The 13,165-nt window shown below is 40.7% G+C and overlaps 1 protein-coding gene across 1 annotated transcript in view; it reads left to right on the top strand.

The window, feature by feature from the left end:
- LOC138922878 (uncharacterized) overlaps window positions 1-6,100 on the top strand; it is a 58,599-nt gene extending 52,499 nt beyond the window's left edge. Inside the window, exons 4-6 of the mRNA XM_070259321.1 lie at window positions 1,396-1,423; window positions 1,761-1,950; window positions 2,417-6,100. Of these exons, the coding sequence (XP_070115422.1) occupies window positions 1,396-1,423; window positions 1,761-1,950; window position 2,417 (219 nt within the window). The 3' untranslated portion in view covers window positions 2,418-6,100. The remainder of the gene's footprint in view (window positions 1-1,395; window positions 1,424-1,760; window positions 1,951-2,416) is intronic.
- Window positions 6,101-13,165: the final 7,065 nt, after the last annotated feature.

The following is a 13,165-nucleotide window of genomic DNA, read 5'->3' as shown; positions in this document are numbered from 1 at the left end:
TACACACACACACAATGGAATACTACTCAGCCATAAAAAAAGACAAAACTGTGCCACTTGTGACAGCATGGATAGACTTTGAGGACATTATGCTAAGAAAAATAAGTCAGACAGAGAAAGACAAATACTCTATGATTTCACTCATATGTGGACAATAAACAAACACATAGAAAAGGAGAACAGATTCGTGGTTACCAGAGGAGAAGGGGGTGAAGGGAGGGTGAAGGGGATAAAGGGGAACATACATATGGTGAAAGATAAAAACTAGGCTATTGGTGATGAACACAAGGCAGTCTATACAGAAACTGACACATAATAATGTACTTCTGAAATTATACAATCTTATAAACCAATATGTTCTCAATAACATAGTGAAATAAATAAATAAGTAAAGCAGTTGGTTTTCTTTTCCTTAATCCTAACTAAACTGTAATGAGCCCCCACCTGTAGTAGGCACTGTGTTAAGTGGGTGCGCCATCTATTTAATGCTAACAACTCTAAAGGATCCTATTATTTCACCCCATGCTTTGTAGATGAGGAATTGAGGAAAAGTATAGTTACATGATCCATTAGTTGGATGGATGGCCAGCCAGTCCAAAAATTAGTGATTTGAAACTCCTTTTTATTCAGCTCTTGATTCTGTTGTTGGACAACTTGACCTGAGGTCTGCAGGGCTTCCTCCTGTGTCTGTGGAGAAAGAGAGAGGAGAGAGGGCAGGAGATACAGAGAGATATTGACAGCCTAAAGAAAAGATTGGTGAACACTCAGAGATACCTTTGAGATGTGATTTTAAGGCTTGTTTTTCAATACAATTTGCAAATTCAAATTGAATTAACAGAAAAAATAAAATGAAATAATTCTGAAAAAGAAAATTGGTGACATTCTGATAAAAAACCATCTACCCTAATACCCTAATAGGTATTATTTCTTGAAAGATCTCACTATAGTTAAGAAAATATGCTGCAAAATATTAAGTGATTAGAGCTGTTTTCTTCAAATGGTTCTCATTTTGAAAGTACCCATTGATTATTTTCTGTAACAAGTGAGGACATGAAAAAGTAACCCCCACCAAACCTTTATTTCCTTTCCTGATTTGTGCAGGTGGCATTTTTACTTTTGCATTTCAAGATGCCTGATGTTTTCCTTCTGTCCTGCACTGATTATTCATACAGTTTGGTCTTAGTGTACTTTAAATTACTTCACAGTGATGGGTACAAGTTTGTTTGCAATTATTTTATGTGATTTCACTATTCTTTAGTTATTATTTTATGTATTACATAATTTTTCAGAGTAATTTTAACAAAGATTCTTGGGTTTGCATAGCTTGAATCTGATTCCTCTATAATTTAGGGAAACTTGAGTGTGTCTAAAATGCTCTCATTTCTTCTGTCATAGATGCTGCAGGGACGTCTAGACTTGCCAGGGATTCCCCTTTGCATATTGAGTTCTACATTTATTTTATAATTATTTCCCCACTTAATTCAGCTCACACCCAGGTTGTTCTTGGGCTGAAAGTGTTGTATGGCTCATTTCCTGGGAAGGGGTATGCCCTTTTAACTTGGAGACATAAGTTAGTTCACAAAATATTTATTCAATGAAATCATTAAACATTGTTTTCTGCTCCATGTTTTTCAGAAACATCAACAATCTTTTTTATAATCATTAAATCATAATCAATAAATGCAGCATTTGTCTCTGCAGCTTCTAGTTCTCTCCCACTCTTTCCTGTGGTCCATGAGCTCCCCTTTCATCTCTTTCAGCGGTTCTATCACCTTGTCCTTCAATGCACGTGGTTCTTTTTGACCAGTACTTAGAGATACTGTTGTGTGAGACTGTGGGGAGCTGGTCGCTGGATGCTCCACCTGGTGACTCCCTGGAAGATGTTCTTTATCTCCCTACGTTCTGTCCCTCCATTGGCGTTGAGGCTAGTGATGCAGAGATCCACTGCTGGTGAGTTATCTGTTATTTTCACCTAATCCTCTTTTACTGTCTGCTAGTGTTTAGAGTGGTGTGTGGGGCTATGGAGGTGGCAGGGTCAATTCCATCACTCAGGCTTCTGTTTGGCTTCGTTTGATTTTAAGCCCCTCCCCGAGCCTGTGGAACCTCTGCCTCGGGGCGTCTGTTCCTGCTGCGCCTTTGCTGGTGGTTCTTCACGGCAGATCGTGCACAGAATGCACATGGCCATTTCTTTATTGCCTTGAAAATAGTCTTTTCTTCCCTTCTTTTTCTTTCCTTTTCTTTTGTTCAGTGAATGAAACAGATTGTTTGAAATTCTCTCTTAAAGATATAATATTAAAAAAAAAGTGTTATGTTAGCTCCACATATCATGGCAAGGTGATTCCTAGGCAGGACTCCTGATTTCCCCTAGAATGGACTGAGATTATTTCACTGAGAATGGATTATGTTGTCCTTCCAGACGCCTCTGATTGAAGAGAGAAAAGTGGCTGTGTGACCATCGGCAAGTGAGAGGGAGCTCTGAGTCCGCATGAAGCTGCACGGCATCCTGCCGGAAACTTGCAGACTGTGGGTCAGATACACACCAACACTCTTCATACTGGAGCTCATTTGCTATCAAAATGTGTTTTAATTCCCACTCTACCATTTTTGTCTAAGACTGTCAATCATGAATAGAGAAAGAAGATTCAGTTTTTGTGGACAAATGAAGTCTGCTGGAGCCTATTTGTATTGCCCTTGCTTCCTTGCTTTTACTGATGAAAGTAGCATCTGTCAAAGTCATTTCAACAAAGATGCCTTCAAAACTTACATCTGTTTAAATTAATGTCGGGGCTGGTTTGCAAAGGAGATTTTGCTATGAAAACAAAGACCCATCTAAAGGGTCTACTTTCACTGTCAGAAATTTAAATGCCTTTACATTTTTATAGACTTACCCGCCTTTCTTTGGAAGATGCAAATGTACGTCCTTTAATCCCTTCCATACCCTGGAACAAGTTAACATGTCTGTAGCTATAGAAATTTGTAACTTACTTTATTTTATTTTATTTTCCTGAGGAAGATTTGCCCTGAGCTAACACCCATGCCAATCTCCCTCCATCTTTTAGTACGTGTGTTGCCAGCATAGCATGGCTGCTAACAGAGCAGTGTAGGTCCACACCTGGGAACCAATTACAGGCCACCAAAGTGGAGCACACTGAACTTAACCACTAGGCCACCGGGGCTGGCCCTGGAACTTATTTTGTACTTTTCATGGTTGAATAGTAACAAAGAATATCATTAGCATGATCATTTTACCCCTGTGTAAACTCCCAACACTCAACAAAAATAATAACAGCAAATAAAGCCAACAAACTTTGCTCACTGGAATACAGCAGTTACATGTTTTCTCCCTTTCCTGTTAGTATTTTACTTTCTTAGAGAATCGCTGTAAAACAGCTTTCTTTAAGGTGGCTTCATCAATGAAAAGCATCAGTGACAGCTACCTGGCTGGTAGGAGTGTCTTCAAGTCCATGTGTCAGCCATATGATGATTTTTTTGTCCCCAAACGCTTGGCTTTTCCAATACCGGAATGATCAGTGCATCATTGGGAATCCTACACTTCGTTGACTCTGCGTCATTCTGAGATGGATCACCAATTGCTGGGCCAGCTGAAGAACCATATCAACTTACAATTACTGACTTCACTCTGTGTAACTCACCCTTGGAACACACTGAATGAGATCCTGGGATTCACCCGTTCCCATCTCAGTACTTGAGATCTAGGGAACTCACTTTAAGCAAAATCAGACATCACTGGCTCTCTCCATTCTAAGAGACATTTTGGAGACTTTTGAGTACTAGGAAAATTTTAGAATATACGAGAATACTGGGTTGACCCCAGGACCTCAGAAATCTCTCTTACTAACAGGTGTTGGTTTTTCAACATCAATTAGTGTTGCTAACATTCATGTGGGTTGTTCTTTGATCAGGAACCCCCCCCCCCCGCCATGGTAAGTTTATTAAGTAAATCTTATGAATGGTATAAATTCCTCAAGCATTAATAATGGTATAAACATTCAATAAAATAAGCTTTAATGAGCCTGCATTTTGTGGCAAACTTTATTATGGGAGGGGCACAGAATGATCGTTTTTGTTCCCTAATCCCTAGAGTTACTCAGAGGGTGGTAAATGTTCCATCAACATTGAGGAATCCCGGGGTTGAATAAGTGGCTTCCTCAAACATAACAATGTGGCATCAATATCCTTGTTATAGTTCCTCAGTTTAGGGACTGACATTATCTTGATTCTGGAGAGACAGCAGCATCTAGGAAGTGAGAGCGATCTTGCGGTGGGCTGGAATCTGAGGGGCTAGAACTTAAAGAAGGGATGATCCATGAGGATGTGGATCTTGTTCTGAAGGCAGTGAGAGCAAAGGAAAGTAAGCCTGAGGGCCAGCCAGGAAACATGCAAGAAGGTGTTTAATCACTTGGAGCAGATTTTATGGAGGTACTATTTTCATTCGTTTTATACTATAACTCTATTGAAAAATCAAAACTGAAAAAGAAGATAAGGGCATTTTTTATCCAAAGTATTTTCTCTTTTCTATACTCCTTGGTAGTAACAGTAGTCCCCAAAACTGAAAGTGACATGTGACTCCAATAGCCAAGACTGGCCCCTGCCATTGCCTGGAAGTATGATGGAGTTTGTTTTCTGGTGCCAAGCAGGTACATCTGTGATTCACAAAGGACTATTTCCATTACCGAGACAGAAAAGAGCATAGAGGGTAGTTAACCATCTTTTATTTCAGTTTGTTTCCTTCATAATTTTTATTGAATTAAAATCTACATACAGCAAATTACACAATTTGATATATTTGATGAGTTTGGGAAAATGTATACACTCATTTAATCAGTACCACAATCAATGTTTCAGTCAACAGAATGTCTCACTACCCTAAAAAGTTTTATTTTGGCTTTTTCCGGAAAACACAACTCTCAGTGTTAACCCTTGTTCTCAATGTATCACTGTAGATTCATTTGCCTGCTTTGGGACTTCATACGGATGGATTGTGTTTGCGTGCATTCATGTGTATGTGCATGCGCGCAGGTGTGCGTGTGAGCGTGTGAGTATGTGCATGTGCATTTGCATGTTTTAACTTGTTAGTATTGGGTACTTTCCTACATGTTTCATGGTGATTGACTCATACGAATTCCTTTATTGTCAGGGAGCATAAAATGTCTTACTCCAGCCTTTTGAAATTTACTGAGACTTATTTTATTGCCCAGCACATTGTCTATTTTGGGAACATTCCATTTTTACTTTAATAGAATGACTATTCTTCAGTTTTGCATGAGATGTTCTAAATATTTCGATTAGGTCAGGGTGACTGATAGTCGTGCTCATGTATTTTGTGCCCTCACTGAATTTTGTCTGTGTATTCCATTAATTACTGAGACAGGGCTGTTGGCATTGCCCTCCGTGATGTGTGTTTGTCTATTTCACCCTTTGTCATGACAGTTTTTGCATCACATATGTTGAAGCTCCGTTAGTAGGTGCACACACACGTTTAAGATTTGTATGTTTTCCTGGTGAAGTGATGATTCATCATCATTAAATATGTCTCTTTGTCTCCAGTAATACTCTTGTGGTAAAGTCTGTTTCGTCTGATATCAACACTACCGACCAGCTTTCTCGTGCCTACTGTGTGCCCGGTGTATCTGTCCCATTCTCTCTTTTTCACCCTCTGTCTTTGTATTTAAAATGGGTAGGATATAGTTGAGTCTTTCTTTTCCGTTCCTCCTGACAATATAGCTCTTAATTAAAGGGCTTACACCACTTACTTTAAATGAATTATTGATATGACTGGACTAGTTTGTTATTTGTTTCAATTCAACACATCTAATGTTTTTTCCACTTCTCTTTCTTAGCATTTTGGATATTCTTTTAAAACTGTTTCAGTTCCCCCAAAACCTATTACCTATAAGCTTTTAAATTGTGTTTGCTACCTAGAGTTATTAATATACTATTCAATGTAAACTTAAGAATTTTGCGATGGTGAATTTTATTTGTTCTGTGCTATATTTGTCATCTGTTCTATATATGCCTCTGTTATGAATCGTGAGATATGATTCTATTTGCATTAAACAGAAATTTGACTTTAAAGAAATTAAGAGAATATTTATTTATGTTTTCTATATTTAACACTTGAGTACTTCTCTTTCCTGCTTGCAGATCCCAGTTTCCACTGGGGTTCATTTCCCTTAAGCCTTCTTCTAGAATGTACACAGACTTTTTACTGGATATAGAATTTCACGTTGTCAACTTTGCTTTTATTTTTCTTTCATCACTTGAACGTGTGGTCCTTTGCCGTCTGCTGTCATCATGGTTCTTGTTTGTGATGGTCTTTTTATTCCAGCAGCTTTCATATGTCCCCTTTATATCTGATTTTCCGCTACTTGACTACCATGTGCCAGGCATGGTGTTCTCTTTATTAAACCTGCATGGGTTTTGCTGAGGAGTTTCTGGAATCTATAAGTTGATATTTTTCACTGAAACTGGAAAATGTTCAAACATTATTTAAAAAAAATATTTTCCCAAATCTCTCTTCTCTTCTGGAACTCCAAGAATATGCATGTCAACCACATGATTGTGTCCTACAGGTCACTCATGCTCTGCTTGTGATTCTTCTGTGTTCTATCTTCTTCTTCAGGTTGTATAATTTCTCTTGATCTGCTTCAATTCACTGTCAATTTCACCTGTCACCTCCAATTGGTTTTTGAGTTTGTAAATATTTTTTAAAAATTTCTTATATGCAGTTTTTTTTCTAGAATATCCATTGGATTGTTTATTAACTTTTTATTTCTGTGCTGATTCCTCATCTGTGCATTCATCATGACATCTTGTCATTTAAGTCCTTTAAAATACTTGGAATAGCCGCTTAGCCTCAACACATGCTAACTGCAAATCAGAGACATCTTATGGCTTGTGTTTCTTGACCATTTTTTCTCTTGACATGGGCCAGTTTTTCCTGTTTATGTGTAACAATTGTTTTTTCTGTAAACTAACCATTGTGGATGGTTTGCTGAAGAGACTGAATTTTGTTACCTCCCTCAGAAGAGCAATGAGGCATTGTTTTATTATAGCTGGCACTTAAGTTGCTGGCTGATCACCTTGGACTTAAAAAAGATAAGGATCGGTTTTTCTTGAATTTTAGTGTGAATCCTTAGTTCCATCTGGTGTTTCATCCAAAGCTGGGTTGTTACTCACCATTCTAACTTGGCAGCATTCAAACTCCAAGTTCCATCCTTCTGTGGTGGGCGCCAGCTGAAATCTCAGCTCAGATGGCCCAGGAGTACGGATCTTGCTTTCCACCCAGCTTTTGGACTCAGTCTCATGTGTTTAAAGTTCAGAGATTGGCCAAGGATTTGTGGGGAGCCTATAGAAAATTTGAAGCCCCCAACTGTGGTTTTCCTTTTCCCTCTCAGGTTCCAGCCACTGTAGCAAGCCAAAACTTTGTTCTCAGACATGTCCCGGTGAGAAAACTGTGGGTTTTGCTCATGTTCTGGCTACTCCACACCTTAAAACTTGGGAGGAATCTAAGAGGAAGTCACGTAAAGGGAGACCTGTCCCACGTGGCCTTCTTATTCCACAGGGTGATACTCCAGCTTCCACCTGCTTTTGTCCTCCTCTGACTGCAAATTGTTCTCTTAAAAATATTTTCCAGAATTTATAATTATTATCTTTGGGATGCAAGTCATTGCCTGAGCTTCAGTTCAGCCTTATTCTGAGCAGTAGCATTGCTTCTCTCCTCTCCTTCTGTGCTTGCTAAGACCTGGTTTCCCAGCTGATTAACAGTAAGGGAGCATCTCCTGTGTGCTTCCAATTAAGTGTGAGCAGAGCCTCCACATGCTGGACTATTCGGATGTGCAGATGACCCTTAGGCTACTCTTCATGTGCTGTTAATTAAATAACTGTGGTGTCTTACTCAGTCCAATTTCTCATCTCATTTCAAATGCCCTAAGCTACAACATTTAGGTGATTGAACCAGTCCTGCAGCAAGCACTGAGGTTTGACATCACTGCAGATGCTTCAGCCATGTGTCACGGTGGCTGATGCGCCCTTCACTCTATAAGCTCTCCTCACTCCTCATGTCATCCACTCAGCCCTTAAACATATTTAATGATGGTTTGCACCCACAGATGGCAATAAATATTCAGGACAAGAAGCAAAGTTCCTGTCCTCCTGCACTCTAGTGAATTCAAGAAGCTGTCAATAAATAAATAAACATAGAAAGACAATAATGGGGAAAATAGTCTGGCTTGATGGAGAGTAACTGGTAGGAGGCCTTGTAGTTTAAAAGAGGGACATGCAAACTCTTTTATATAGAGAGAAAAACAATTTTAAAAATCAGCTTTTGGAGCTGGCCCCATTGCCTAGTGGTTAAGTTCGGCACACTCTGCTTCAGTGGCCGGTTTTCGTTTCCCAGCCTGAACCTATACCACTTGTCAGCAGCGATGCTGTGGCAGTGAACCACCTACAAACTAGGGGAAGATTGGTACAGATGTTAAGTTGGGGAGAATCATCCTCAGGAAAATAAATCAGCTTTCAATCTTTATTTAAACAAAGTTTATTAAATGAGAATGAACTGAAATGGATACCTTCTTAGAATTATTTGAAACATACACAGAAATGAAAAGCTAATGTTGAGACATCAGTTGTGTCACCACCAAACTTGGCAACAAAATAAGAATGTCCGTTATTATCCCTGTTATGAAATAGCTGTGGGAGATCTAGCCAATGACGTTAGAAAAAACATTTAAAATGATAATAAACATTGCAAAGGAAGAAGCAAAACTATACTTATTAGCAGAAAATATCACTGTTTACCCAGAAATTCAGTGAACCTAAAATGCTACAGTGAACTGTCTCTTTCACACATCAGCTCAGCAAAGGCTACACACCTCAACACAGCATTGTGTGGGTGAGCCCTATGGGCTGACTTGTGCCCTTAAGTTTCATGTGTGGAAGTTCTAGCCCCAAGGACCTCAGAATGTGACCTTATTGGGATGCAAGGTCATTGCAGATGTAATTAGTTAAGATGAGGTCATCCTGTCTCATCTAACATGACAGATGTCCTTATAAAAAGGCAAACTTGTGCACAAACGCACAAGGGGAGGGAGTGCCACTTGAAGCCAAAGAGCACACTGAGAGTACTCAGCCGCTCTGAAACCCACTAGACAGACTTACCCTGTGACCCTGAGAATGTGCTCTGGACAGTCCCACAGAGAGACTCGTAAGAGAAGCTGACCTGCACAAGGGCATTGGGTGTGGGGTCCTCTTGTCTCTCACAGCCTGGGACTCATGTCCTCACACGCATGCAGCCTTTGTAGACTCCCTGGTCACTCCATGACCTACAGGCCAACCTCAGGCTTCCAACGGACCCCAAAGCACAAAGTCATCACCACGTTAGTTAGAGGTCAGTTATTAGACACACCACCACACATCCCCTCCTCACCTGGCCTTTATGCCACAGAAACAGGACTGTGATCAATAACACCTTCTCCTAAATGTTTATGAAACTCAGGAGCCCGTGTGACTGACATTCCTCAAAGAAGTCATCCAACCCAAAGTGAATTTAAAGCCATATCTCTGGCGATTAGGAACTCCTGGAAACTGTTGAAATACAACTTCCCTTCCCCTCCGTAATCCTAAAGCTTGCTTTCAGCTATCTTCACAGTAGGCCTACATTGTCTACTTGTTATGGATGACTTTCTGTGAATTCATTGTGCATTAGAGCTGAGCTCTGTCTATTTCCATAACAATTTGTGCTCTTTAAACTCAAAATCAAGTTGAGTTTACCAGAAGAGAAAAGTAAGCAGATAGATTGTGTACTGTTCAAACTAGTGGTTTTTAATCGACACGATTCTAATCATCTTGACAAAGAATTGACCCTTCATAAGTTTCTTTTCTGAGGGTAGGATTGGGACATACCCACTGGGAAGGAGGCTGGGTGCTGGGAAGCTGTCTTTCCTTCTTTCTGAAGGGGCATCTCTTGTCAGGCCACAGACTTGCTTCGTCTAACTCTTATTTCCTTCTGTTGTCCAAGCAGCATTTGGTGAAAGCTGCAACTTCAGAGAACTAGCCTTGTCCCAGGCTGCTGTTGGGTTGGCTTGCTTTTCTATGCAGTGTATCAGATACAAGGATTAACTGGAGGGGATTGCAACTGATGGCACTTTCAGGAATCTCCAGGAAATACATCTCTACAAAATGCAGACGGTGTATTTGAGAGGGTTGCTATAATTACAGAATTTTAATGCAACTCTGCTGGGATCGTGAGCTATTTTTCATGCACCTGTGCAGACCAGCCCTGTCCAGGGTGTAAATCTTCTCAGAGACCCCTCCTCCAAGTCAGAGACTCTCCAGATGTCCCTTTAAGGATTCATCAGACCTTAAATTACACCCCTGGTCTGGATTTACTGCAGATTGGCTTTACCTACACGGGGTGCTCCATGTCAGTTCATGGACAGGTTGCAAATTTGTGGAGCAACTGTGGCCAATCACCTGCCTCCTGACTCATGTGGCTACTGGAGATTAACTGCTCACCTCCATCAGGCAGAAAGGAGTTACGGTCAGTCCACAGGTCCTCCATAATTTTCCCTATATAGGACTGAATCTCAGTTAGGAAAAGTGGCAGCCATACCACCAGTTCTTGTACCAAAATGGGTTGGTAGAACTTTGATGTTGTTGCCATGACAGTTGGGTGTGATGCACTGTCACTGTCTGTACTCTGAACAGACACGTCACTTGTCATTTTAGACCTGCTGTCAGTGTGACATGTACCTGGCCTGGCCCTGGGCTGAGTGTAACATCCCATAGAGCCTCCTGGTACCCCATGGATGTGAGCTCTGCTTCCACAACGAGGGAGGAGACGGTCATAGTCTATAAAAGGAGGCTGCCATCTCCTACCCCTGTCACCAAGTGCCCCAACTGAATCTGGGATGTGGGTGAACCCACACATGAGGTCGTTGTGCGACTTTCACAGTTGCCCTGAGACAGAAAGAAGGATCAGAGCTCAGGGTCTGCTGTTAATGAACCAAAGTTAAACATCAGGTCAACAGAAGCAGCTTTGAAGCTTCTCTGAGGCCTGCAGCTGCTGCTGAGGGGAGAGCAGGCACTGGATTTCGGATCACCAGAGACCGCCTTCCTGTTGGAAGACATCTGGATCTGGGGTGAGAGGAAACAAAACTGAGACACAAGGGAGCGGCAAAGCAGATCTAACACACACATCAGTGAGTGTCCACTGTGCCTGCCATGCGGGAATAAATGGATCCTGAAAGAGTGTAGTTTGACAATTGTGCTCCACACAGCCTCACAGTTCACAAGCATCCCCAGGTGCCTTGTCAAGCCCTAAAGCAGGCCTAGTAAATTCTGTTGTAGGTCCTGATTTGCAGAGGAAGGACCTTCACAGAGTGGCCTGCAGAGATCCAGGGTTTTCCAAGAAAATTTAGGTGAAACACTTTCTCTCGGGCATGGTGTCCACCACCACCTTGTCTTCTCTCTGCCACCTGCACTTTGGCAATAAGGAAACTTAGCTAATGAATTTTAAATATCCTTTTAAACTCCCCTATCCTTTCTCCTTGTGAAATGCGGTATTAATTCTTAGACCTGAAAACCCTTGTAAGCAGGTTTGTTTTATGAGTCATCTACGGTAAAGATTTGACACTGTGCAGTCAGGAGGACCTGAACTGTGAAATTTCGATCTGGTTTCCATGACCCTTGGAGCACTGTGCCCAATGCATGTGGAGAAGTGAGTAGATGTTTGATTAATTCAGGGAAAGTCGTAACTATCGATATGACCATGGTCAAGATTGCAGATTCAATTGCTAAATCTCCAAGCTTGTCAGAGGAATACACAATATCGCCTCCTAGGTTTTTAAGGCTGATTCCAAACCCAACTATCATGAAAAGACAGGGGAGGATAGAGGCCTTTCAGAGGATGATCATAGCAGAATATATTGCAAGAAAGGCAAAACGATGGAGTGCAGGAAAATAAAGAAGCATGAAAGATTTGGAGGATGTGGTAATAAAACCCTAGAATGTGCATTTTTCTTAAATTCTTTATAGCATAATACTTTGGATATAAAAGAAAGCAATCTGGACTAGAATTCCAAGATTATTTCAAAATGGTAAATAATGTGGAGTCAAATCATGCAGAAGTGATTCTGTAGCTCAGGGGATATAGTGGCAATTACTCAATCTTGGTTTTGAAAGATATTTGTTTACAATATACCTGGTTTTAGACACTTAGAATAACCAGAGGAAGAAAAAGCCTAGAATGTCCACATTTCAACCACAAGAGAAACAGAAACACATGGAAAAACACCAAAGAGAAACCAGACCGTGGTCAAGTCACCCCAAGAGGAGAAAGAGAAGCAAAGAGAAGGGACAAACAGACATAGCAAATGGAACAGTGTTTGATCAGGAGTCAGGACCAAGAAACTGACTGAAGGGACATGGGAACCTTACCCAGGAAATTGAAAGTTAAATTCTTTCTGTTGTTGTTGCTGTTGAGGAAGATTGGCCCTGGGCTAACACCCGGGCCAATCTTCCTCTGTTTTTCATGTGTGCCGCTGCCACAACATGGCTTGATGACTGGTGTGTAGGTGTGTAGGTCTGTAGCTGGGATTCAAACCCATGAACCCTGAGCTGCCAAAGCTGAGCATGCGAACTCAACCACTATGCCACCTGGTTGCCCCCTAAATTGTTTTTAAAGAAAAATAAAATAGACACACTTTCACTAAGAAGTGGCACAAAGGATTAATATTTAGATATTCAAAAAATCTTTGTATTTCAATATGAAACAGACAAGCATTCCAAAAGGAAATTGAATAAAGCATATTTGTGTGTAACTCAGAGTAAAGGGAATAGAAATGTCCAATTAACATGTGTGAAGGGGCCCAGCCTCACTAATCAATTTATAAATAATGATAAAAGAGATACAGTTTCTCATTTCATATTAAAACATCACAAATGTATAGGAAATGCATGTGCTCATATTTTGTCGACGGGACTATGGATGGTTTTAAACTGTTTTGGAAGACAACTGGTGATATCGGTCAAAATCTGAAGTGGTCATTTTCGTTATATGCCAACATACAGGCCAGCCCGTGAATGCCCGAAGAAGTCTGTGATGTCCTCCATATTCGTAAAGCCTCAGAAAGGCAGGATGCTC

The sequence above is a fragment of the Equus caballus genome, unplaced genomic scaffold (genome assembly GCF_041296265.1).
Source record: "Equus caballus isolate H_3958 breed thoroughbred unplaced genomic scaffold, TB-T2T haplotype1-0000016, whole genome shotgun sequence".
Lineage (NCBI taxonomy): Eukaryota > Metazoa > Chordata > Mammalia > Perissodactyla > Equidae > Equus > Equus caballus.
The sequence above is the reverse complement of the archived record's forward strand: the minus strand, read 5'-3'. Positions and strand labels throughout refer to the sequence as shown.